A 25,621-nucleotide genomic window follows, 5' to 3' on the forward strand; every position below is an offset into this window, starting at 1 on the left:
TCTAGCCCACCCAATCCTTCCCTCTTGACCTGCTCTTTTCTTCTCACACCAGGTCATGCAGAACAACCACATTGCCTCAGTGACCCTGTATGGCCCCCCTAGGCCTGGTGCCCACCTGAGAACAGCAGAGCTGCCCTAAGGACATCACTATGTTTCCCTTCTGTCCATGGAACTGTGCATCACATCCAGCTCAGTGGGTCTCTGTGCCACCCCGTATGTTTTCTTGGGCACCTTGGCAGTGTTGAAGGGCCCTGGGACTCAGAAGGGTTGGAAAGGAGGATTTGGGCTGAGTTGTCGGCCTTGGGACAGAGGACCTAGATGCTCTGTCCTAAGCCTGCTGTTGCCAGCAGAGGACACAGTCTGCAACGAGAAGCACAACGCTGAGCCTCGATGAGAGCTCTCTGAACTAACAGGTAATAAAGGACATGTCAGCCCTGTCTTGCACACATAGGGAAGACGGAACTCTGTCTCTAGCTAAGGAAACATACCCAGGATGAGAACAGAACAAGGTCCTGCTTTTGCCCCGACATTGCCATGTGGCCCTTAGGTGAGCAGAGCAGGTAGCATGTCGGTAGTACTTGGTTGCAATATTTGCACTACATCCACTTTAGTTACTTGATGAGCTGGCTGTGGCTGGTGTGGCCCACTGCCCTTTCCTGTTCTTCTGTATGAGTGCTCCTTGCCATGCCCAGGTGGCATACCTAAGTGGTTGAAATAAGTTTTCTACCAGGTGTGTACCAGGCCTGGTTCCCACTGCCGCTCTGGGAGCCAGCCTTTAAGGTCACCTGTGTCTCTTGGTCCAACCTGGCTGACAGGGCTGCATGTCTCCATCTTGTTTGCCTCTTTTATTTAATGCCAAAGTGTTAGCCAAAGACACCTTCCTCCTTTTGTTACATTACAGCATTCTGTTATGCACTGTGGGCCAGCTCCTCGCCCTAGTTCTGGGCACTGGCCTGGCTGGCCTGGCCTGGCTACTTGGTTTAAGGCCTAGGGGCTCAAGGAACATTAGGCTGCTTGGTTTCTTACATGGGTCTTGCTAATGGGAAGTAGCGTATATGTGCTTTAAAATAGTAATCCTTTTGAAAAGAATTGAGAAGAGAAACATATAATTTTATCCCATTTTTAATATTTTGGTCTAGCAACTTGTGATACATAGATGACAATTTTGTGAGTTTTTCAAATGTGTGTACAGATTTTTGTAAATAATGACTTTTGTAATTAACTCATGTACAGCCTCATCTTGTATAGTTCATGATGAATGTGCAGGGGACCTGCCCCAGCTGTCTGTATGGTTCCTGGGCCTACAGCCAGGCCTGAGTGGCACTCCCATGACTGATTGACAGGTGTCTTCCCATTTGAACCTTCGTCTGGCCAGAGACCCTGTACATCCCACTGTCAGGGTAGCCAGGACTGTTCCCATCCTCTTGAACAGAGGAGATTTCCTCATCCCCGTTCCAATAAAGCACCTATGCCCTCAGTGACAGCCATGTGCTGTGCTGCTGCTGGGGTGTTTGTACTAAAATGTGAACTGTTGCTTTCCTTGAAGCTGTAGTTGAAGAAAATGGGAATTTTTATAGTGGAGCAATCTTCTGGAAAGGGGATGGATCACCCTTCAGAAGAACATTAACATAGTTTTGTGTGTGTGTGTGTGTGTGTGTGTGTGTGTGTGTGTGTGTAGAATAAGCAAGACCATGACACATCATGGCCCCATCCCTCATGCTACAGGCAAACCTGGACCTAAAGGGTTAGTTAGCTCACACCAGACCGCAAAGGGGACAGGGAAGGAAGCTAATAACTACAGGAAAATGCCTGCCAGGTCCCCGAGAGCTATAAGGCCATGGCTAGATCAGCTTGTGTTTATACCACCGTAAGCATCCTGGAAAGCCAAGCCCCCACTGGCACACACAATAGTGCCGAAGACTACTAGCATTTAAGTGTGCCAGCTTCTGGGCTGGTCAAGTCATGGACCACCACCTTAGCCCTGGGTATCTCGATGGGACAGCACTACACATTGAGTGAACTGGAGAAAAGCCATGTACACCATAAACCCACATGGAAAACCCCTTTGGGCTCTTTCATGTTCTCTCCTGTGGCTGAGTTAGAGAAGTTTGAAACCGTGAGAGATAGCTAGGAATTCCATTGGAAGGGACCGGTTGCCACAGGCTGTGGATGTGCACAGACTGGCCCCCGAGGCCCATGCAGCAAGCGCCACATAAGCCAGATGTCGGCTGCAGACAGCCCATGTACTACCACCAGTTCTCGGTAGAAACAGGGGTCGAAGGTTCGAAGATGTGGTGCAGCTGAAGGCTGGGAGATGCCAAAGGTACGAAACGCTGGATGAGGCTCAGGTGTGAGCCGCAGACGCTGCAAACACATGCCCAGAAAGACATCGTCTATGGGAAAGAGCTCAACTTGTGAGCAGGCATCAGCTAGGCGGCGGAGCGTGGCTCCCGAGAGAACAAAGCCACCACCGCCTGCGTAGGAAGGGTAAACGGGCAATCCGTACACAGCCTGGGGGATGAAGTACTTGCTGGCTCTAGCTCGGATTGGCCTTGCCTGCACAATCACATCACCGGCAAGAAGGTCCTGTGCCGGATCCCGTGGCTCTAGAAACTGCAGCAGGTTCTTCACGTGCACGAACACATCTGCATCGCCCTTAAAAACAAAGTGTACATCTGGACAGAATGCTGAGGCCCAAGATAGAAAGTGAATCTCCTTGAGCGTTAGATTGAAAAAGGTGTCTTCGAAAGCCCAGAGCAGAATGTCTGCATAAGCTCGGCTCTCAGCCTCCAGCAGGGCGCGCCAGTGCGTCCGCGTGCCTGCCCCGCCGGAGCCGACCCCCTTGGGCACGCCCAGCAAGAACACTCGGCGCACTAGTGCCCCCTGCACGCGACCCTCGGCGCCCCACGTCTGGCGAACGGCTTCCCGCCGCTCAAAGTCGGCGGCCACAGACTTGACGGCGATGAGCAAGTCGGGCGAGCCTCCAGACGCGCCGTCGCTACGGCATTTGCGCGGCTGGTTGATGAGCAGCGGGAAGCGCCGTTGGTCCTTGGCGCGCAGATACCTGCCGAAGTCAAAGGGGTCCGTAGGTGTGGGCGGCACCGGGGTCTCCCCCTCGTAAGCCAGCGGGGCCGCGCGTGCGGTGCTGGGAAGCTCGCGTGCTCGGAGACCAGGAGTGGGCCGCGGGAGCTGTCGTCCTCGCACTGGTGGTGCTCTGGTCGTGGGGGATGCCCCATCGCGCTGCGCGTAAAGCAGGAGTCCGAGGGCGGCGCTGAGCAGCAGCGTAAGCCACGCGTCCCGGCAAAGGCGCGGCCTCCTCATGTCCAGCCCCGCCCTTCTCGGGGTCCTCTATCCTTCCTTCATCCACTCTGTCGACCTCCGTCCCTGGCCCTGCCCCACCGCAACAGCCTAAGGGACAAGAAGTTCAGCTTCTAACAGCCCCTGCCCAGGAAGGATCCCCAAGGTTGGTCAGGGAGACTCAGGCCTACCGCCCCCAACCCAGTGCATCGAGGCTGGGTCTCTTCTACCTTTCCCCCTCCCCGCCTCTGCTGACCTTGGTCCTTAGGACCCCAGCACTCACGCTTGACCGCGGGAGTGGGGGTCACAGCCCCCGAAACGCAGGACCCTCCAACTGTCAGCTCAGGGTCCCAAGGGCAGCCATGACCCGGGCTTGAGCCAAATGCAGCGTTGGCAGGAAGGGGGCTGAGGCCGTGCCACGTGATCCTACAGCTGTGTACGCCCCGACATCTGGAGCTCAGCTCCGCCCTGGTGCAGGGAATGCCATCTCTGACTGCGGACTGATTCCTGAGAGGGTTTCTTCTCAAGGGCGACTCTCCCTGGGGAAGCCTAGCCCTTCTGATAGGATGCCGAACTCCGAGTTTCTAAGGCTTAGGAAGTATATGGCTGATGGTTCCCAAGCCCGTAGGCCTGAGTGCTTTAACTTTCAGCTTTTCTGGCCACCATCCAGGGCCATCTTTCAGAAAATCTCTTTCAGCAGCCCTGGTTTACCAAGCAGGAGTCACAAATTGCCCCAATAATATAAAGCTGTCTCTTTACTCTGAACTCTGCCGTGCTTATCACCAGTAAACACAAACATACACAGCACAACAATCAAGACAGCAAGTTCTGTTTCTTCAGACTTGCCAGCAGTTCACCCAAAGAGGACCAATACTTAATAAGTGACTTGCCCCAGGATAACACAGCCAGAAAGGGCTGCCCCCAGGAATCTCCCACCCAGTGCTTTGCTCTCTTCATCCACTGGATACAGGAAATGGAACCACTTTTCCTTATAGTAACTTCCATGGCAAGCACTTCATTCTTTTCTCTCTATGCCCAGATTCAGTCTAGAGTTTCCTTCTCCTTTTTATCCTTGAGGGTAGAAATGTCCATGCTGTTGCCTCTGCAGTATAGTTCGGGCTGTCAGGGATTGGTGTTTAGGGGAGGCTTCTAGAAAGGCCCATTGAGCCAAAGTAGGCTGTCCCCTGTTTTCACGATCCCCTGGTTTTCCTACCTCTTTGAACCCACTCTTAACCTGCCCACTAGTCTTTTAGGTTTTTGAGGACAGGCTATGCTGTGTACCCTGCATAGCCTCGAGCTGCCTGCCTCATCCTCCACAAGTGCTGGGATTACAAGCCTACACTACTCTTCCTAGCTCGGTTCTTGATTGGTTTCCTCAATTCAGAACTGTAGAGACAGCTGAGTTCCAGGTTCACCTGCAGGAAAGTTCTGCAGGAAAATCATTCTCAGTGCATATAGAGTGATCAGGGCCTCCCCAGGCCTTCATCCCACTGGCAAATACAGACTCCTGATCATCAGCTGACCCCAGTCCTCAGCCAAGGACACAGGCCTGTTGCATTCTTCCTCCCAAACAGTTGTTGATATTCATCCCATTTTCTCTCTCTGCAGTCACTGCCTTGGCCTCTCTGTCTCCCCTCCAGGCTTCCTTCCCAAATGCCTTCAAAGGTGTCTTTCTGGCCTTGTTATAAAATCCATACTCTGGAAGGCTGTGGATGGAAGTCAGTTTGTATGTACAGTGCAGACCTAGCATGTGAGAAGCCCTGAGTTCAAGCCCCAGCATTCTATAGACCTGGCATGGTGGTAACATGCCTGTAACCCCAGCACTCAGGAGGATCAGAGGTTCAGGGTCATTCTTGGTTTCACAGGGAACTTGATGCCAACCTGAGCTACATGAGGCATTGTCTCAGAAAAGGGGAAAAGGGCAAAATCCAAACCCTGGAGTCTCTAAACAGCCCAAGGAGGAACTTCCAGGATGGGTGTGCACACATGCGCACACAGACGTGCAAGTGTGGTGTGTGGAGTCAGGAGGTGGAGCAGTGAGTTAGGATCTGAACTCCTTGGACAACACATGCTCTATACTTTCTCCACAACTGTCTGGCAGTAAGGGGCATTTACACGTGCATTCCTTGTTCTTTTTTTTTTTTTTTTTTAATTAGGCTTGGGTGTTGTGCAGAAGGCAGTAAAAGACAAAAAAAAAAGTGATGTCTCAGAAGAGCAGGGGGAAGACAAAGGTTTAACTTGAGGTTAAGAAACAGAACCCAGGGGCTGGGGAGATGGCTCGATGGTTAAGAGCACTGGCTGCTCTTCTAGAGGTCCTGGTTCAATTCCCAGCACTCACATGGTAGCTCACAACAGTCTGTAATCCAACTCCACGTGATTTGACACCCTCACACAGACATGTGTGCATCAAAATGCCAATGCACATTTAAAGGAAGGAAGAAAGAGAGAGAAAGAAAGGAAGGAAGGAAGAAAAGAGCAACAGGGCCCATAGGCTGGACAAGCCTTTAATCTCAGCAAAGCCAGCCTGGTGTACATAGTGAGTTCCAGGACAGCCAGGGCTACATAGTGAGGCTCTGTCTGAGGGGGGGGAGGGGGGGAAGAGAGAGAGAGACCCAGACTTAATAGTTGGTTCTTAATAATTGCTGTGTGTCTGTGGGAAATTGAAGGCCTAGATCACATTCTTGTTGAAGTTTTTTGTGTGTATGTACAGATGATTTTTCTGCATCTGTGCACCGTGCACCAGTGTATCCAAAGAGGCCAGAAGAGGACATTGGATCCCCTGGAAGTGAAGTTACAGATGGTTGTGAACTGCCCTGTGGTTCCTGGGAATCTAACCTTGATCAAGAACCACCAAGCCATCTTTCCAACCCCTGAAGATTTTGTGAGTGTGCGTGTCTGTGTGTTTGCACGTTCATGTTCATGTAGGTACAAGTACCTGAGCCAGAACCCTAACCCAGGCTAACCTGGAACTCACTAATTAGCTCAGGCTAGCCTCAAACTCATAGGGACCCACCTGCCAATTAAGTGCTGGGATTGTAGATATGCCACCACGACCAGGTCCTGTGATTTTTTTTTTTTTTAAGAAAAGATTTTCTAGCATATTTGGGGCACACATCCATAATCACAGCACTCAGGAGTTAGAAGCATCTGGATGGAGAATCGTGACTTCAAAGCCAGTCTAGGTTGCATAATGAGATTGTCTCCAAAGAAAAACAAACAACAACAACAAAAAAAAAAAAAAAAAAAACCAAGAGGCAGAATGTAGCTCAGTGGTAGAACTTTCCTCAGGACCTTGGTTACATCCCCACTACCACAAATGTGTAATGCAGAATTAAGTTCACTGGCCTAGCCTCCCACCTTAAATAAACTTTGAAGGTTGAATTTAGTAACAATAAAAGCTAGTTGGAAATCCTGGGGCAGGGAGAGTGGGGAAGCCCAGATTGTTTGCTTTTTTTTTTTTTTTTTTTTTTTTTTGGTTGGTGGGGGCTGTCTCAATATGTAGCTCATGCTGGCTTCCAAACTGAAGCAATCCTCCTGCCTCAACCTCCTGAAGGCCACATGGTATGTAAAATGTCTGAATCTTATATGCTTCAATCTCAATGGAAACAAGGGCAAATGTACCTTCCCCCCACCATGAGCAAGCCTGAAGAGACCTTGTTTACCACAACAAGGTCAAGTGACAGGATCTAGGTGGAGTTACCCACCTTGGCTGCCCAGAACACAGAAGCAGAACTGCCCCTGGGCTTGCCTAGAGACATCTCTGGCCGTGACCTGGAACGGACTATGGATTATCCCACCCATCTGAAACCAGAAGGGGTTGTGGGTTGGGTCTTCCCCTTTAAATTGAGAGCTGAACATTAAAGCTTGGGGCCTTGATCAGAGAACTTTGTCTTGGCCTCATCTCTTCTCGCCCTCCTTCCCCTTTCATTCCCAGCCCCCCTTTGAGGTGAACACAGTTGACTTGTGGCCACGGGTGGCTACATGCAAAGACCTCAGTAGAAACAGGGAACAAGGCTGGGTGGTGGTGGCGCACGCCTTTAATCCCAGCACTTGGGAGGCAGAGACAGGCAGATTTCTGAGTTCGAGGCCAGCCTGGTCTACAGAGTGAGTTCCAGGACAGCCAGGACTAAACAGAGAAACCCTGTCTCGAAAAACCAAAAAAAAAAAAAAAAAAAAAAAAAAGAAACAGGGATTGGCTATCTTGAAACTCACTCTGTAGACCAGGCGGGCCTGACTCTGCCTCAAAATGCTAGGATTAAAGGCGGTGCACCACCGCCTGGCTGAAATTTTAATTTAATTTTCTAATTCAGGCATACCGTAGATGTTTTAAGCACACACTTAAAAGATCACGCACACACCCCAAAGTATCCGATGGTTTACCAACCCTACCCCACCCCGTTATCCTTCAGGAAGCAACCCCTCCCTCTCACCTTCCTCAAGATCCCGCCTGAGCCTGCTGTACTCAGAACCCTGCCCACTCCCTACTTCACCTGGCTCACTATTCCACTGAAGGTGACTAACCCCAACCAGGACTAACCCCAACCTCGGTATTTCCACAAGTCTGTAAAAGGGTTACATTTTATTTTCTCTGCAAAGTGCTTAGGTCCCACGATGAGTACGAGGCAAGCGCCGGGAAAATCGTGCATCCTGCTCAGGACAGTTTTTGTAGCACCTTGAATGACATCTAGGTTTCAGAAGGTCCGGGTACTTAGTGGGTTTGGGGGGGAAATCCTCTTTTTGTATGATCATCAGTGATGCACCCCTGCGGTGCTTGCCTGGCTCCCGGGGGGCGGCGGGGGTTGCGGGAAGAGCAGTTAGATCCACTCCAGCAGCTCAGCTAAGTAGGGGAGTGTGTATGCTCTCCAAGTCCAGCGGATAGAAAGTGGACAGCAGTAGCAACATCCGCAGTAAAAAGACCCCCCCACAGCCACCCGTGGGTTCCAAAGACTGGTTGACCGCCCTTTCCCACAGTACTAGACTTAGGCCAGGCCGTCATCCCGCTCCGCCTGGCCCAGCAGATCCTCTGCTAGACTAGTGAGCTCATTCTCCTCCAGCGCCTCCACCAGGCGCTGCAGTGTGGCGCGACGGCCCTCGGCTTGTATGAACCGGCGCAGCAGCTGGAAGGCCTGCTCATATAGCCCATCGCGCTCATACTCGTAGGCCAGCGAGTCGAGGGCAGGGTCTCTCAGGGCTCGACAGCTACGCTGCAGCGAGCGCCCCACCCTGCGCCACTTGAGGCCCACTGAGCGCGCGAACGTCTGCTGGTCTTGCAGATTCAGTGGCCGGTTCACTGCGGAGGAAGGGAGGAGAGGTGAGTGAACACCGGTTCCCTGGAGCCCGCACCCTCCTGCACCTGCCTGCGGATACCTGGGCCCAGCCCTGCTCCAGCTCAGATCGACCCGCTGGTGACCCAGCTTCTGCTGGTGAACCTCACCTATGGGCTGACCATGGAACAGAAAAGTCTGGCAGGCGGCCGGCAGTGGCTTCTCCTCGGACGGAGAGGAAACCAGGGACTTCGAACCCGCTGGAGCTACCTGTGTGCCTCCACCCTGGCCAGTGCAGTCACACGTCAGTTTGCAGAGCTCATCCTCCAGCTCCGCGAGTTCCTCGTCCCTGAGCCGGTCGGGCTGCGCGAAGGGGTGCACCGTAAGTGCGGCTTTGGGCCGCAAATCCCCGCCCATCCCATCCTCACTACAGACGGCAGCACCTTCTGGGCTAAGATGTAATTCAAACAGCGCTCTTCATCGGCCAGCCAACTGTCCAGCTGCTCCGCACCAGCACGCAACTCCAGTTGCAACCGCACCGCTTCCTGGGCAAGCGCCGAGGCCATGCACCTCTGCAACGCGGTGCGCAGCGCCCCCTCGCGGTAGGCTTGGAGGAAGCGGCCACACAGCAGGCGCCCGCAGAAACGCAACTGGACGATGAGCTGAGGGTCGCTGCAGTAGATCTTGAGGATCTGCAGTACGTCAGGGCTGTCCCCACTCTCTGCGGAGGCGAGCAGTCAGGCCATTCGCTGTCCCCCAAACACGACTTTTCTCCAAGCAGCCAGAGGAGGAAGCTAAGCCATAGTCGGCCTACTCTCCCAACCCCCAAATTCAGCCTCTAGTGCTCTCTTCCCAGAAGGGGAACAGAAAGGGTATGTACTAGAGAAGGAGTATGGGCAAGGAATGCTGCAGTGGGAGAGGAAGAGAAGACGGAACCGTGCAATTAGTAGCAAAGAGAACTGGCTGCCCAGACGGATGCAAAGCAAGGTGGTCTTAGAAGAGAAACAGGTGGATCTCTGGTAGACACAGACAAGTGTACAAATGTCTGCACTCAAGGGCACATGCGCAATAAGCAAAGAAAGGCTGCAGACCCCACACAGCCGGAAGTGCTCCCTCTCTCCTCATCCCTCTTCCAACCCCTTACCCAAATACTCTTTTTCTTAAAGGTGTCTGAGCCTAAATCCACAAAGCAAAAAAGTGGGCCCTCAATCGCAGTCCCTCCCACAAAGTCCCAGAGTCACTGCACCTGTCCAGCCACACACCTGACAACGCAGTCTGCAGAGCCTTGTATATTGCCACCTTCTTCTTGGGATCTGTGTAGGCTTCAGACAGGACCACCTTGTCCACCGCAGACTCCAAAAACAGGTATGCACTGCCTACCCACTCCTCATGGCCATTCTGACCAGCTGCCATCTTGCCTCCTAGAGATGCAAACAGATCATCTCCAGACTTGGAGACAGCTATCCAGTCTTGCGTGGTCCAGCTGTCGTTCCAGAGTCCCCAGCTCTTGACTCTTCTCATAGTCCTGCCTAACTCAACCTCAACATGAATCCAGGATTGTCCCTCCATTGCCTCAGACAAAAAGTCTAAGGTCACAGTAACAGCAGAACAGAGGTGGGCCCGAAAGTAGACCCTAGGCTATTTTTTTTTATTATTTTAGGTTTTTTTAAGACAGGGTTTCTCTGTGTACCCCTAGCTGTCTTGGAATTCAGTCTGTAGACCAGTCTGGCCTCGAACTCAGAAATCCACCTGCCTCTGCCTCCCAAATGCTGGGATTAAAGGCGTGCGCCACCACTGCCCGGCTGGCCCTAGGCCAATATGTTTCTCTTACTAAAGCTGACAAAAGCCAATTTTCTTCTGGATGGTGCTCCTGCTTCAGAACCAACCAGACTCGTGTCTTAGCTTTCCCTTCAACTTAAGTTCCCGAAGCCTTTGCAGGTCAAAAGCACCGCCACTTACCTTCACTTACCTTACCATCCCTGCCTAGATCCCAGTTCGAATGTGAAAGCAAGGCTGGCTAGTCTATATACCCCACTCACCACTCTTCAGGAACCAGTCAGAACTTGATACAGGCTCAAACTGGACTAATGACACTCAGCTCTGCATTGCTGGGCGGACCATGAAGGAAGAGGCACTAACTTCCCCCATCTTTGGTGTGGAATTAGAGGGACACAATAGTTCTCTGGCTCCTGCTTAGGAAGAACCTACCTAAGGGAAGGAGGGAGTCTACATGGAGGGAGATAAAGCCAAGAGGTGAGGACATACTATTTTTTTAAGACAGGGTCTATGTCTATGATGGACATGCCTGGCCTGGAACTTACTGTGTAAAGCAGGTTGGCCTCCAACTCACAGAGATCTGCATGCTTCAATTCCCCAGTGCTGGGATTAAAAGCATGAGCTACCACACCTGGCAGGACATACACTCTTGTTTTTTTTTATTGGTTTGCCTGCATCATTTCCTATGTAATACATGCATGTCTGGTTCCCATGAAGGCCAGAAAAGGACATCAGACTTTCTGGGGCTGGAGTGACAGGTGGTTGTGAGCCACGGTGTGGGTGCTGGAAATCTAACCTGGGTCCTCTGGAAGAGCTGACAGTGCTCTTAACTGTTAGCCATTTGTTCCATCTCAGGACACTCTTTGGGGGGGGGGGGGGGCTCAAGACTGGGTTTCTCTGTATAGCAAGCCCTGGCTAACCTGGATTCCCTTTATAGAAAGATGGCGTCTAACTCACAGAGAGTTGTCTGCCTCTGCCTCCCGAGTGCATGTGCCACCATGCCCACTTAGAAAAGATACTCTGAACCACAGATCCACCCAGCTCTGACTGCTCAGTCGTGTACGCTAAGTCATTCCACAAATTCCCTAACTGTCCACGTAAGAGCAGAGCCCATCAATGTTAGGATCACTCCATCCATCTCCTGTCACAATCTTGTTTCTAAACCTCTAGTGGAGGGTTGAAGAAAGCACCTGGGCAGGGCATCATATAGACCTTGTAGAGAGAAATGATGAATTCTTCATGGCCCTATCTAGGTCTAAGCATAGGGGACGCAGGGTTTTTTTGTTTGTTTGTTTGCTTGTTTTTGGTTGTTGGTTAGAGTTTTTGTTTGTTTTTGAGACAAGGTATCCCTGGCTGTCCTGGATCTCATTCTGTAGATCAAGCTGTCCTCAGACTCAGTGCTGAGATTAAAGGCGTGCACCACCACTGCCTGGCTAGGGCACATAGACTTTGAAACTCCTCTTCCATCAGAAAATATACTAATACACATATATTTACTAAAACAGTCTGAAAATTATTGCTTATCTCTGGGCAGGTTGGGGTGATTTTAATTTTCTTTGTATTAAGCAATATCTTCTACTTTATATTTAAGAGACATGTTTCTTATTTAAAAAAAAAAAAAAAAAAAGCAGAGGTGGATCATAATGAAGCATGCCTTTAATCCCAGCATTCGGGAGGCAGAGTCAGTCAGCTCTCTGAGTTTGAGGGCAGTCTGGTCTACACCGTGAGATCCTGGTTCAAAAAGACAACGAAGAAAAGAGAAGAGAAGTGGAACTTGAGGTGATGCCATCCTACCTGAAACCTCAGCACTCAGGAACCAGGGGCAAGGACACCAGGAAGTGAAGCCAGCCTGTCCTACAGGGCAGAGCTCCAGTCGCTTCCGTACTTGGGATTGAACCCTGAGCCGTTGTGGATGGTAGCCAAATTCTTACCCACTGAGCCCCACCCCGGCCCATAAACGGCTTTTGTAAAACGTAAGGCAACAAATCACGGCAAAACGCTTCAGCTAGAGGTATAAAACAAGTAAGGACGCCTAAGAAGTAGCACGGTGATTCTTGAAACACCTACTTCACTTTCCTATCCTTCTATCCGATGGATATGGTCCCATCCCAAGGGGTAAGAAAAGACTTGGAACCGTACTGGTGTGTGTCGGGGTACCATCCATCAGGCTCATCAGGTACAAGTACTGGAAGGCTGGAGATGGCAGAGTAATCGATATGTAAATTCACTAGTATTGAGCAAATATAGGAAATGGCCGCGCTGGAGTCCGCTGGAGTTGGAGAAGTGAGGCAATAGGACAGACAAGATGGAGGGAACTGGTATCTCACTGTTTCCTTAAGAATCCCTCCCAGAACCGGGTGGTAGTGGTGCACCCCTTTAATTCCAGCACTCAGGAGGCAGAGAAGGCAGGTGTCTGTGAGTTCGAGGCCATCCTGGTCTACAGAGTGCGTTCCAGGATAGTCAGGGCTACACAGAGAAACCCTGTCGCCGGTGGGGGGGAGGGGGGGAAGACTCCTTCTCAGGCATCCTTCCACTGAAAGCTCCATCACCCACCCGGAGGCTTCTAGGCTGGGTTCCAGAACAAACGCCTCTACCCAGATGCCCGATCTCATTAACATGTAACAGTCCGCAGGTAGCCCCACTTCTGGCTAGGTGGGAGGGTTTGACTCCCAACTCAATGAAAGTTTGAGATTCCCAGACCATCAGGACACGCCCCCTGCTTGGCTGCGCTTGGCTGCGCAGTACGCGACCTGGCAGAGGGAGGTTCCCAGTCTGCCCACTACCCCGCCTTCAAGCTGGGGGTTCGTGCACGACTGGGCTCAGACAGGAAGAGAGTTCTCAGAACCGTTCCCGGCCAGCCCTGCAGCCACATCCTTCTCATCCGCAGGGCCCTGACACCCACCAGAAACCTTTAGTTGGGACAAGAAACCAAGAGAAGGTGAAGGTCCAAAGTCCCTCGCGCCTCCCACCAAAACAGTCCTACCGGCCGCTGCCACTAGCTGGCCAGCAACCGCGTGTCACCACCGCGCGCTGCTCACCCTCGGGAAGCCAGATCTCCCTCTTTGCTCGCGCTGCACCGAGGGAGCCCACCCACTCTCCGCACTAACCTGGCCGCCACACACTCGCCTGGCTCCGCTGCGCGCGTCTTCCGGGTGTGCGCGGAGACGCAGGGGCGGTGCCCCAGTCCGAGTCGCCGAGTCCGCCCGCGCGTCCCGCCTTCTCCGCCCAGGGCCTCTCCTTCCTGACCTAGCTTGTCCTCCGTGGCCAGTCCCCTGTCTCCGGGCAAAGCCCATCTAGTCCGCTGAGCAGGTAAGATAACGACACCCAGGGTTAGATGACGGGACGAACTGCCCACTGGATAGGACGTTAGCGGCTTGGAGTTTTTGAAGCCGAAAGGGCACCAGAGTGAGAGCGGCCAAATTAAGTCAGTTCCTGGGGTTCAATCAGAGGGCATCTCCCGGAGATGAGAATTTTTCTGGCGCCCCCTAGGAATCTGATTTGATAACCTAATCTCTGCTAGTCTTTAGCACTGAAAATGGGGTGCCATGGTTCCAGGACAAGCCTAGCTCAGAGTATCCGAAACTCTAGAGTATACCTGAGGTAAATTCCACAAGAGACCATACGCCTGGAAGTCACGGGGAAATTAAACGGCAAGTGGCGTGAACCTTTACAAAAACCTCACAGCATCTTGTAGCAAAACTGGCAACTTCAGAGAAAACGCAGATTCCAACACTCCCACCCTCTCCAAACTCTGGAGTGTGTCTGCAAGGTTCCATCTTTATTACCTAGCAGGAATCAGGGCTACTCAAGGGTCAAGGTCCTAACTTGAACAACTGCCCCTCGAGGTGCCAGAGTGGTCCGGTTCCAGACAGAGCCACAAGCATTTTACCACAGGTCTGTCACAGAAAGCATGCAGGAAGTCAGTCCGTTTCCAGGGGGTGGAGGCAGTGTAAAGGAACCTCCCCTTCTGGGCCACGTATGTGCATCATCACTTCCTGATTGGCTTGTCATTTCAGACAAAAAGAAAGAAACAACAAAAATACTGTCTAAGATTCGCACCTGATTTACCCAGCAGTCAGTTTCTACTGAACAGGATTCCTCAACTTGAAATCTATTTCTCATTTGTTCAACAAATGAGAAAGTAGTTTGAAGAACCAGTGAGGGCTAGGCTTGGTGGCACACACCTTTAGCTATAGCATTCCTGAGCAGAGGCAAGTGGATCTCTGTGAGTTCAAGGCCAGCCCGGTCTACATAGGGAGTTCCAGGCTAGCCAAGGCTACAAAGTGAAATCCTGTCTTTAAAAAAAGGAAAAACCAAACCACTGAGGCAGGAGTATCTCAAGTTCAATACCAGCCAAAGAAAAAGAAGAGAGGGGAGATGAGAAAATGTGTGTGTGTGTGTGTGTGTGTGTGTGTGTAGACACAACCACTGGAACTACACCTTTAACCCTTTAGGGAGATTTAATGTTCTGAACAGAGACCTCTACATTTTCTTTTTTTAATTAACTAATTTATTTAATGTGTATGGGTTTACACGTGTGTCTGTGTCACATGAGCGTGCAGAGCCACTGAGGCTAGACGTGATCTCCTAACCCTATAGCTGTAGACAGTTTTTACAGGCTACGGAGGTGCTGGGAACCAAATTCCTACCTTCTTTGAGAGCAACAAATGCTTTTAACCGATGAGCTCTCTCTTCAGTACCTTGTCTTAAAAACATAATTTTTAGATTTACACATTTTATGTGTATGAGTGTTTGCGCGCATGTATGTGCATGGTGTGTGCCTCTGGTGCCCACAGAGGCTAGAAGAGGGCGTCAGATCTTCTGGAACTGGAATGAAGGACAATTGTGAGCCACATATGGGGTGCTGGCAAGCGAACCTGGGTCCTCTGCAAGTACAGCCGAGGTAGCTGCTGAGCCGTCCCTCCAGTCCCATTCTTTTGTTGTGTTTTCTAAACTTTTTGTTTGTTTGTTCACATGTGTGTGTGTATGGAAGTGCTCTAGTCCGGGTAGGCATGCATTCCTGGAGGTCAGAGAACAACTTTCTTTCTTTCTTTTTTTTTTTTTTTTTTTGGTTTTTCGAGACAGGGTTTCTCTGTGCAGCCCTGGCTGTCCTGGAACTTACTCTGTAGACCTGGCTAGCCTCGAACTCAGAAATCTGCCTGCCTCTGCCTCCAGTGCTGGGATTAAAGGAGTGTGCCACCACTGCCGGCCAGAGAACAACTTTCAGAAATCAGTTCTTTCTTTCATCCCCTGGGACCCAGGGGCAGAACTCAGGTCATCCATGTTGGGGGCAAGTGCCTTTATCTGTGGAGCCATCTCACAGCATGGGATGTCTGCCTTCTCTACAGACCATATAGCGCCCCCTAGGCTCCCAGTATTACTGTGCACAAGAGTACATCCACCTTCCTGAGCCCAGGGACTCTGTCTTTCACTCACAGCCCCTGGGAGCGGCAGGCCCCTCCCCTCCAGCCACACTATGGGGGAACCGGTTGAAAAGCTGCCAGAGGAAGTGTTGGCGCTCATCTTCCGTGATCTGCCTCTCAGGGACCGTGCTGTAGCTGCCAGAGTCTGCAGAGCCTGGGCTGCGGCTGTCACCAACAGTGCCGTGTGGTCTGATACAAGCATTAGGTGAGTTGCTTCCTGTTGCTCGCTCAGATATCTTCATACCTGAAGACACACTCGTTGGCTGCCTGTTATATACCAGTTGGTATTATCTTTTTATTTTTATTTTTTTCCGTACAGAGGATTGAACCTAGGGTCTCACGTTTGCTAGGCAGAAGTGAGCTCTGTCCCAAGCCCCCAACTAGTATCCTAAGTGCTGTACAGAAATTAACTCATTTAATCCTTACAAGAATCTCCCGTAGTGGGTAGAGTAGTGTCTCCTTTGCACCGACAGGAAACTGAGGCTTACAGACTTAATCACTTGGGTCTGGAGGTCCTGCTCCATCTCCACAGACTACTGAGCATGCCTACTTCCTTAAATACTACACACACACACACACACACACACACACACACACACACACACGGCTGGGAAGGGGTTCAACCTCAGGCAGAAACCTCTGAAGTCTTCTAAAAAAAAAAAAATAGGATGGAGATTCCTGTCGGAGGAAAATGGGGACCAATGAAACCCAATGTGAGAGACACATAGAGATGGCTCCTCAATTAGCAGCACTGACTGCTCTTCTTGAAGACCTGGGTTCAATTCCTAGCTCCCACTCAGCAGCTCATAGGTAACTGGCTGTAATTTTAGCTCTAGGTAGCTCTAGGGAATCCTAACACCCACTTCTGGCCTCCTCAGACATCAGGCACACCTGTGACGCACAGACCTACCTGCAGGTAAAACAACTACACACACATATACAGACAAACAAGTCAAAACATTAACTTTAAAAAAAAGTTTATTTCCCAGTTCACGGTGACACCGCTAATTCCTTTCTGTGTCGCTCTAACATAAGTTGTGACTGTGAGCTGGAAGACTTGCTGCCACCATATCTGTCGGCCTGCCTGGACTACATTCACAACCTAAGGCTGGAATATGAACCTTCAAAGAAGCCCAGCCGCAGAACGGCCACCGAGCTGCTGACTGCTCTGGCCAGCCGAGCCCCAAGGCTTCGAGGCCTGCGCTTGGAATGCCTCGGAGAGAAGCCACTTTTTGATGCAGGCCGTGACATCCTGGGCGCTGTGCACGCAGTCTGCGGAGCTGCTCACCAACTGCACCACCTCGACCTGCGCCACTTGCCCTACACGCTGGAGGACACTCTGGTGCTTAAGGCTGCTGGTGGCTGTCCCGAGCTCCGCAGTCTTTTCCTGGACAACCATGCACTGGTGAACAGCGTGCAGCCCACCTCTGTGCTCAAGCTTTTGGAGGCCTGTCCTCACCTGCGCGCTCTTGGACTGCATCTTGCTAGTATGTCCCGCGCCGTGCTGGAATTGCTAGCCGCTCCGAATCGCGCCCCTTTTGCACTTCTGGCACTGAGGTGTGCGTGCCCCGAAGATGCTCGTGCTTCCCCTCTGCCTGACGAAGCCTGGGCGACGCTAAGTTGTCACCATCCCGGGCTGGAGGTGGAGCTGGACCTGGAGCCTGTGCTTCCAGATGAGGCCGTGACGCGCATCCTGCAACCAGCAGTACCAGTGGCTGCGCTGCGTCTCAACCTCTCGGGTGACACAGTAGGACCCGTGCGCTTTGCAGCGCGCCACTACGCCAAAACTTTGCGCGCCCTCGAGGTGCGCGCGTCCGCTTCCACTGAGCTGCACACCGCGCTGGAGGAGCTGGCGGCGCGCTGCGCGGGCTTGAGAGAGATACACTGCTTCTGCGTAGTGAGACCCTCGGTACTGGACGCCTTCCGCGCGTACTGTCCGCGCCTGCGCAGCTATACGCTCAAACTGAAGCGTGAGCCGCATCCCTGGCTGCCCACACAGGTTCGGTGATTGGGCAATCTCACCCCTCCAGGACCGCGCGAACCCGAAGCCTAGGGAAGGCCTAAGCAAGTTGCACAGGCTCTCCCCAGATGCTAGCCTCTTCTTTAGGGGCTCCGTTGACCATGGTGCTTCTTGGGAATTGGAGTCTATGAAAGCATCCAGACCAATCCCGGGCACCATATATTCACGAGCCCTCTCAACCTCTCTGTCTCTGTCCCTCCTCTCTGTGCACTCGCATTAGCTCTGAGGCCCAGAGCTGGGGGGGAGGGCAGGCACAAGTAAGAGCCAAGAGTCAAGGGTAAGTGTAAAGTAAATAAAGCCTTTAATATTCCTGCGTCCTGTGATCTCGAGTCAGCCGTGAAGGAGAGGGCAGGGAATACACAAAAGCTGGAAGGGCAGCCCGACCCCACATTCAAGAAGGAGACCTCAAGGACCTTTGTACTGTGATTGTGGGGGATCGGGATCCGGTTACCCTGCACCCCGGGAATCACCAGTTCCCTAGCGTTCTCGCAGACAGGGCAAGTGCTACTTCACCCACCTCCCTATCTAACTGCCCGCCCTTACCTAGGCTTCACTATGTCCGCAGATGAACTAGGACTTTCCGAGCCCACAGATGTTTTCTCCCAAACCACACAGAAAGAGAGGAACTAGAGAAGGACGAGACTCGAACGTGGGCTCACCCACCCACACACCTACGTTTTCTGCCAGCCCTTTCTCTCCGCCTGTGGCTGGGCCGCTGTCCGAGCCCCGCCTCTTGGGTTCGCACGCGGCCCCCGCCTGACCCGGCGCCCAGGGGCGGAGTAGGGCGGGGCGGGCGGCAAACGCAGCACTTTCGCGGCTTTGACAAGCCCGCAGCGGCCGGGCTGGAACGCTGAGCCCGGCCGAGACTGCGCCATGCAGGAAGCGCCAGCTGCGCTGCCCACGGAGCCAGGCCCCAGCCCGGTACCTGCCTTCCTCGGCAAGCTATGGGCGCTGGTAGGCGACCCAGGCACCGACCACCTCATCCGCTGGAGCCCGGTGAGGGCTGGGGCCCCTCAACTCCCTCAGTGGTCCCCGGGATCCCTCCAATGTCTGTGAACACCCACGTCCACCCAGCCCCCGCCTGGGTCTGGGCTGTGAGTACCTCAATTCAGCTGTCCAAGAGTGGATCACGGTGGAAGGGGAGTGTGAGACAAAGATGAGAAGTAAGGGTCCTAGAGCCCACAGGGACCTAGGTAATTCTCACTTTACTTCATCGACTGATGAGAAAACAGGCCAAGAAAAGGGAAGAGCCGGCTCTATCTCTGGCTCAGAGTCAGGGAGTGAGTCTGGGACCAGTCTGAGATGGACCCCCGGGCTGGTGTATGCTAATTCTTTCTGAGAACTCCCTGTAGGTCTAGTTGAGGGTAGGAATTCTTCGTGGTTATGACAAGATAGGCTTTACATGGTACTGACCTGGCCAAAGCCTACCTCCCAGTGAGGTACAAATCTGGACCCCACACTGAGTGAGTATGGCCCAGCCGTGAGTGGCACCCACTCACGGAGTCTGGTCCCCACCTGCTTGCGGGTGGTTGTCGTTCGTTCTCGGTAGAGTGGGACCAGCTTCCTCGTAAGTGACCAGAGCCGCTTCGCCAAGGAAGTTCTGCCCCAGTATTTCAAGCACAGCAACATGGCGAGCTTCGTTCGCCAACTCAACATGTGTGAGTCCCTTTCCCAAGCGGGGAGCGGGTTGGGGTAACTTAATGTTGAGGACGGAGCGACTCGCGCTCACGCCCCGCCCCGCCCCGCCTTTCCGCGCGCCGTTCCTCAGATGGATTTCGGAAGGTGGTGAGCATTGAGCAAGGTGGCTTGCTCAGACCAGAGCGTGACCACGTTGAGTTTCAGCATCCGAGCTTCGTGCGAGGCCGTGAGCAGCTACTGGAGCGCGTGCGCCGCAAGGTGGGACAAACTGGAAAAAAAAAAGGGGGGGCATCAATATTGGTACTTCTGGCTCTGTTTTACGTGTCCCTGTCCCGGATGGTGCCTCCTGCTTGCAGGTACCTGCGCTCCGAGGCGATGACAGTCGATGGCGTCCCGAAGACCTGGGCCGACTGCTGGGAGAAGTGCAAGCTTTGAGGGGAGTGCAGGAGAGCACAGAGGCGCGGCTGCAGGAACTCAGGCAGTGCGGGACAGGGAAGGAAGGGTGGAGTTATGGGTGAGAAGACCCTGGCCACCTAGGGGTTCTGGCCAGCTCCTTCCACCCTTTGGTTGGAGCCTCCATCCATGCAGGCAATGGGTCCAACTCTGGAACTTTAGTCTTCTAAGATGCATGTCCTCTCTGCTGATCACAGAGTCTGAACCTTTCCATTCTGTGGGGCATGGTACCTGGGCAAACTCAGATGCCTCAGCATCCTTCTACCCTTTCCCCAGGCAGAACGAGATCTTGTGGCGAGAGGTGGTGACCCTGAGGCAGAGCCACAGTCAGCAGCACCGGGTCATCGGCAAGGTGCTCCTCTGCCCCAACCTCTTAGCTTCCCCACTCCTGGGTACCCCACACCTCCACCCCTTTCCTTCAAATCAGGAATTGCCTTTCTAAGGTGAAAGGCCTGGCCTGAAGTATAAATTAACCCTTTCTTTTCAGCTAATCCAGTGCCTGTTTGGGCCACTTCAGACAGGGCCCAGCAGTACAGGATCCAAGAGAAAACTGTAAGTAGAAAAGTCTGTATGTAGTATTGACACCTGCATTCCCACCGCCAGAACTCCCTTCCCTGTCGGGGACCCACATCCAAAGACCCTCCAGGCATCATTTCTCTCTCTCCCCAGGACTCCCTGCTCCCTTCCTGTCCCAGAACTCTAGCATCCATTACTCCACATGTCCTCCCTCTTCCATTCCAGGACCTTACTCTCAAATTCCTAGGCCCCCAAGTACGCGTCCCTGGTTTGGGGCTCACACTAAGTTCCCTCCCTTCCCTCACAACCCCCAAAGGGCCCCCATCTCTCAGAGAGCCCCTTCCACTCCAGCATGTGACTGATGCCCTGGCAACAGGCCTCAGCTCTGCTGACTTGGCTGCTGGGGCCTGAGGGAGGGAGAGAGAGGGAGAGGGAGGGAGGGAGGTGTAGCCTGAGGGGCATGGAGGCCTAAGCTGCCCACCCTGCACAGGTCCCTAATGCTGGATGAGGGGACCGCATGTTCAGCATCTGCCAAATTCAATGCCTGCCCCGTGTCTGGTGCTTTCCTCCAGGACCCCTACTTTATCCAGTCGGTAGGTGTTGTCTCCCCTCTACCTCCTCTTCCTGGGGCACAGACAGAATTATGAGGAAGCTCTTTCTTCTCTCTATCCCTCCCCCCACAAAGATGGAAGCCAACACTTGACCACCCAGACCTAGGCTCCCTAGTAGAGATTCATTTTTTAAACCTGACCCCTAGACCTGGTCCCGGTGGGTGCTGGTTGGCCTCTTCCTATAGTTATAGGTCAAGGACTGGGCCTAGTCTTCTACTTGCAGCCCCTCCCAGAGACCACCTTGGGCCTTGGCCCTCACAGGGCCAGAGGGCCCATCATCTCTGACATCCCAGAAGATTCTCCATCTCCTGAAGGACACAGGCTTTCCCCCTCCAGTAGTGGCAGGAGGTATGGAGGACAGGGGCTGCCCTCTGGGGACCCTATGGGAAAGGGCCTGCAGCCCACAAGCCTGTGGAGGTGGGGGAGAGGTCAGTGTCGGGGTCTGGTTGAAGCTTTTCTCTGGTGCAGGGCGAAGGGCCTGGCACTGCTCAAAGAAGAGCCGGCCAGTCCAGGGGGGGATGGCGAGGCCGGGCTGGCCCTGGCCCCAAACGAGTGTGACTTCTGCGTGACAGCACCCCCACCGCTGCCTGTGGCTGTGGTGCAGGCCATCCTGGAAGGGAAAGGGACCTTCAGCCCCGAGGGGCCCAGGAGTGTACAACAACTTGAACCAAGAGGCCCCAGGGAGGTACCTGACAGGTGAGCAGAGCCAATGTTGATGGTTTATAGAGAGATTCACATATACTGGACAAAGAAAAGGCACTGCATTATGGTCCTGTGGCAGCTGAGGGAGGACACTGGGCATCAGACTCTCATGACCCTGACTTCTCAGGCTATGCTCCAAAGAGTATCAACATCATTTGGAAAATGGAAACTCCCAGTCAACTCCAAGCACCCTGTGGTAGGACTCTGGAATTTACATCTGAAATTAGTTTACTGGGATGAGGAAAGAAAGAAAGAAAGAAAGAAAGAAAGAAAGAAAGAAAGAAAGAAAGAAAGATAGATAATAGATAGATAATAGATAGATAATAGATATAGATAGACAGATGATTGATAGACAGACAGAGGCTGAATAGATAGATAATAGACAAATAATAGATAGATAGATAGACAGAGGATGGATGGATAGATAGATAGATAGATAGATAGAGATAATAGACAGATAATAGATAGATAGATATAGATAGACAGATGATTGATAGATAGACAGAGGCTGAATAGATAGATAATAGACAGATAATAGATAGATAGATAGATAGATAGATAGATAGATAGACAGATGATAGACAGACAGAGGATAGATAGATAGATAGACAGATAATAGATAGATATAGATAGACAGATGATTGATAGATAGACAGATGATAGACAGACAGAGGATAGATAGATAGATAGATAGATAATAGATAGATATAGATAGACAGATGATTGATAGATAGACAGATGATAGACAGACAAAGGATGAATAGAGATAGATAATAGACAGATAATAGATAGATGATAGACAGAAGATGGATAGATAATAGATAGACAGATAATAGATAGATAGATAGATAGATAGATAGATAGATAGATAGACTTAAGAACCAGTTATAGCTGGTCTTGGTGGCACAGGGGTGTCAATCTGACTACTTGGGAGACTGAGGCAGAAGTATCCAAAGTTCAAGGCCTGCCTGGGCTACAGTGTGAGCTCAAGATTAGTGCTGGTGACTTAGTGAGACTCTGTCTAACTATAAAAGGAAGATCTGGTAGGGCAGTTCCTCAGGTAAAGCACTTGTCACAAAAGCCTCTTGACCTGAGTCCAACCCCTGAAACCCACGTAAAGTGGAAGGAATCAACTTCATGAAACTATCCTCTGACCTCTCCACATGCCCCAGCCCTCGGACACATAATGCACACACAATAATAATAAATAAAAATAAATAAATAAGCTGGGTGGTGGTAGTGCATGCCTCTGATCCCAGCACTCAGGAGGCAGAGGCAGGTGTACCTCTGAGTTTGAGACCAGCCTGGCCTACAGAATGGGTTCCAGGACAGCTAAGGCTAACCCTTTCTCAAAAAGCCAAATAAAAAATAATAATAAGATTTAATTAATTAATTAATTAATTAATTAAAAAAACAAAGGGGCTGGGCAGTGGTGGCACATGCACATGCCTTTAATCCCAGCACTTGGGAGGCAGAGGCAGGCGGATTTCTGAGTTTGAGGCCATCCTGGTCTACAGAGTGATTTCCAGGACAGCCAGAGCTACACAGAGAAACCCTGTCTCAAAAAAAAAAAAAAAAAAAAAAAAAAAAAACCCTAAAAAAAACAAAGGGAAAGGATGGCTGGGTTGGGGACATAACTTAGTGACAGAATATGTGCCTAACACTCTCAAGATCTAAATTCAAACTCCAAGACTGGAACACAAACAAACACACAAACAACAGCCCTCCCTCCCCCCAATCTCTACTAGTATTCACACTTACATAGGAAGAGGGAATTTCCCAAGATCTCAAGTCTCAGCTGGGAACCAAAGGCAACCTCAAGGTAACTGCTTAGAATCTAGGCATGGTGACATCACCCTGCTATGATGCCAGCTCTAGGGAGGAGGTAGCGGCCCAAGAGTCAGGAGTTCAAGATCACACTTAGCTAGTAAATGTGCCTGGCCTAAGTTACAGGAGACCCTGTATCAAACAACAGCAAAGATAGCCTGTTAGTACTTGGAAGGTTAAGAGGAGAGCGTTGCTGTAAGTTGAGGCCAACCAGGACTATGTAACAAGACATTGTCTCATTCCTTCCTCAGAGAGATTTTTTTTTTTTTAAGATTTATTTATTTTATTTATATGAGTACACTGTAGCTGTCTTCAGACACCAGAAGAGGGCATCAGATCCCATTACAGATGGTTGAAGGCTACCATGGGGTTGCTGGGAATTGAACTCAGGACCTCTGGAAGAGCAGTCAGTGCTCTTAACCACTGAGCCATCTCTCCTGCCCCCTTGGAGAGATTTTTAAAAAGGAAAATAAAACCTCCCTTATTAGGGAGAGGACTGAAGGAAAGCACCTTCTCCTAGCATGTTCTAGTTTTTAGACCAACTTAAACTGGATGATGCACATTACTTAGGAGCTAATAGTAGGTTGGTATTGTAGACCAATAGCGGTACTTTATACACAGGGGAACTCTGGGCCTGGATCGGGGTAACCGAAGCCCAGAGAGTCTGCTGCCCCCAATGTTGCTTCGGCCTCCCCCTGAAACTGTGGAACCCATAGCACCTGTGGATGTGAGTATCTCTTTGGCTGAGGTAGGAGATGAGACACATGAAGTTGAGCCCTCTGTGAAGTCTTTGAAGGCACCACTCACCCGAGCTCTTCCCAGGTGCTGGGCCCTAGCCTGCACGGACGAGAATGGACCTTGATGGATCTGGACATGGAGTTGTCTCTGGTAAGAAGGGCCACACATTCAGGTTCATGGCTGAAGGTTTGCCTCCCAGGGACTCCTCAGCTCTTCTCCTCAGCTTCTGGGCTCCTCAGTCGCTTCCTGGGGTTCTCCCATGCAGATGCAGCCCTTGGCTCCAGAGAGGGGTGACGCTGAGCTGACAGTCAAGGAGTTGAATTCTTCAGGTGTAGGTAATGGTGGTGGGGACTCCTGGGTAAAAGCCATCACAGTGGCTTGGTGGGCTTAGCAACTTGGGTAGAGGAGAGGGGACCCTAAACACGGGCTTCCCTGAAGAGCCTTCTAGAGTCGCCCAAACCATTTATCATTGTGTGAGAAGGGTAAGGTCAAGAATGTTGGTTTAAGCTAGATATGGTAGTGCATGCTTGTAATCCAAACACTTGGGAGTCTGAGATAGGAAGGACAGCCTAGGCTATGCAACAAGACCCTGCCTTGAAAAGCCATGTGTGTATGGGTAACGCTACAACCTAACTGAAGGGGGCTCTCCTGAAGAAAGGGAGAGGGTCTCTTAGCCTAAGCACATCCTACTCCTCTTAGGGAAAGACCACACGCTGGGAACCCCACTCATGCTAGAAGGTCAGGCGGATTTGGAAGGTACAGCCCTGTCTGTGCCTGGGGCTTTAACCCTGTACAACGCCACTGACAGCAATGCCTCCTACTTGGATCCTGGAGCCATTCCCTCCTCTCCCTGAGATCTGCGCCCCTCTGAAAAAGCCTGGCTAAGGAACCAGCACGCAACAGCACACCCCTTTAGGCTTCCTGGCGCCCCCCACCCCTGCCCTGGGAGGTGAGCGAAGCCCCCTGTATGCGACAGCCTCTCTCCACTACCCCCACTGAATCCTGCAACATAAACTGCATCCCCTACTCTGTTTCTGGTGTCTCTCTCTCTCTCTCTCTCTTTTTTTTTTTCTATCAACTAAAGATCACTAGAGTCGTGGGTGGGTGACGACTTTGCGTTCATACAAGTGTTCAGATGTTCGGACTTTCACGGAAGACTCCCTCTCCCTGGTACTTGGAGAGCCAGTGCTTAACTCTCCCACTTGCACTGAGATGTCGGCCTGGCGCCGGCCACTGTAACCCTCCAGGAAGCAGGCATGTCTGTGCCACACCAGCTCCTCAATACACGTGTCTGATTCTGGGCAAGTCGGCTCCTTTCTCTAAACTTATTTGACAGGTAGAAGGAAGAGTCATGGA

General features: G+C 51.7%; 5 protein-coding genes across 12 annotated transcripts in view; 3 read left to right on the forward strand and 2 right to left on the reverse strand.

Moving 5' to 3' along the window:
* The window catches only part of Phaf1 (phagophore assembly factor 1), a 29,054-nt gene extending 27,532 nt beyond the window's left edge, over positions 1–1,522 (forward strand). The window contains exon 16 of the mRNA XM_034522514.2: positions 53–1,522. Within this exon, the coding sequence (XP_034378405.1) occupies positions 53–139 (87 nt within the window). The 3' untranslated portion in view covers positions 140–1,522. The remainder of the gene's footprint in view (positions 1–52) is intronic.
* B3gnt9 (UDP-GlcNAc:betaGal beta-1,3-N-acetylglucosaminyltransferase 9) lies at positions 1,107–5,838 on the reverse strand. 2 transcript variants are annotated; one of them, XM_034522517.2, is made up of 2 exons: positions 3,581–5,838; positions 1,107–3,408 (listed from the first exon to the last, which is right to left on the reverse strand). In XM_034522517.2, the coding sequence occupies exon 2, from the start codon at positions 3,319–3,321 to the stop codon at positions 2,128–2,130; it is 1,194 nt and encodes a 397-aa protein (XP_034378408.1). In that variant the 5' UTR covers positions 3,322–3,408; positions 3,581–5,838; the 3' UTR covers positions 1,107–2,127. The 2 variants fall into 2 exon arrangements, with proteins under 2 accessions (XP_034378408.1, XP_034378407.1); XM_034522516.2 differs by having other exon boundaries at positions 3,554–5,838.
* Positions 5,839–7,861: 2,023 nt separating this feature from the next.
* Tradd (TNFRSF1A associated via death domain) lies at positions 7,862–13,575 on the reverse strand. Of its 2 annotated transcripts, none has more exons than XM_034522827.2 (5): positions 13,445–13,575; positions 9,824–9,982; positions 9,005–9,282; positions 8,732–8,924; positions 7,862–8,587 (listed from the first exon to the last, which is right to left on the reverse strand). In XM_034522827.2, the coding sequence occupies exons 2-5, from the start codon at positions 9,972–9,974 to the stop codon at positions 8,277–8,279; spliced, it is 933 nt and encodes a 310-aa protein (XP_034378718.1). In that variant the 5' UTR covers positions 9,975–9,982; positions 13,445–13,575; the 3' UTR covers positions 7,862–8,276. The 2 variants fall into 2 exon arrangements, with proteins under 2 accessions (XP_034378718.1, XP_034378719.1); XM_034522828.2 differs by lacking the exon at positions 13,445–13,575 and adding an exon at positions 13,376–13,400.
* Positions 13,486–18,093, forward strand: Fbxl8 (F-box and leucine rich repeat protein 8). The gene is made up of 3 exons (XM_034522825.2): positions 13,486–13,646; positions 15,776–15,965; positions 16,796–18,093. Exons 2-3 carry the CDS (start codon positions 15,814–15,816, stop codon positions 17,766–17,768), a joined length of 1,125 nt encoding a protein of 374 aa, XP_034378716.1. The 5' UTR covers positions 13,486–13,646; positions 15,776–15,813; the 3' UTR covers positions 17,769–18,093.
* Positions 18,094–18,235: 142 nt separating this feature from the next.
* On the forward strand, positions 18,236–25,478 carry Hsf4 (heat shock transcription factor 4). Of its 6 annotated transcripts, XR_013104870.1 has the most exons (14): positions 18,236–18,874; positions 19,330–19,438; positions 19,549–19,676; positions 19,775–19,899; positions 20,148–20,223; positions 20,359–20,423; positions 20,878–20,980; positions 21,222–21,346; positions 21,467–21,694; positions 24,149–24,254; positions 24,350–24,415; positions 24,531–24,600; positions 24,965–25,214; positions 25,350–25,478. XR_013104870.1 is itself a non-coding variant. In XM_076915756.1 (13 exons), the coding sequence occupies exons 1-13, from the start codon at positions 18,725–18,727 to the stop codon at positions 25,117–25,119; spliced, it is 1,416 nt and encodes a 471-aa protein (XP_076771871.1). In that variant the 5' UTR covers positions 18,236–18,724; the 3' UTR covers positions 25,120–25,296. The 6 variants fall into 6 exon arrangements, 5 of the variants coding, with proteins under 5 accessions (XP_076771871.1, XP_076771870.1, XP_034378714.1 ...); XM_076915756.1 differs by lacking the exon at positions 25,350–25,478 and having other exon boundaries at positions 21,208–21,346; positions 21,571–21,694; positions 24,965–25,296; XM_076915755.1 differs by lacking the exon at positions 25,350–25,478 and having other exon boundaries at positions 24,965–25,296.
* Positions 25,479–25,621: the final 143 nt, after the last annotated feature.

This window comes from Arvicanthis niloticus, chromosome 18 (genome assembly GCF_011762505.2).
Source record: "Arvicanthis niloticus isolate mArvNil1 chromosome 18, mArvNil1.pat.X, whole genome shotgun sequence".
Lineage (NCBI taxonomy): Eukaryota > Metazoa > Chordata > Mammalia > Rodentia > Muridae > Arvicanthis > Arvicanthis niloticus.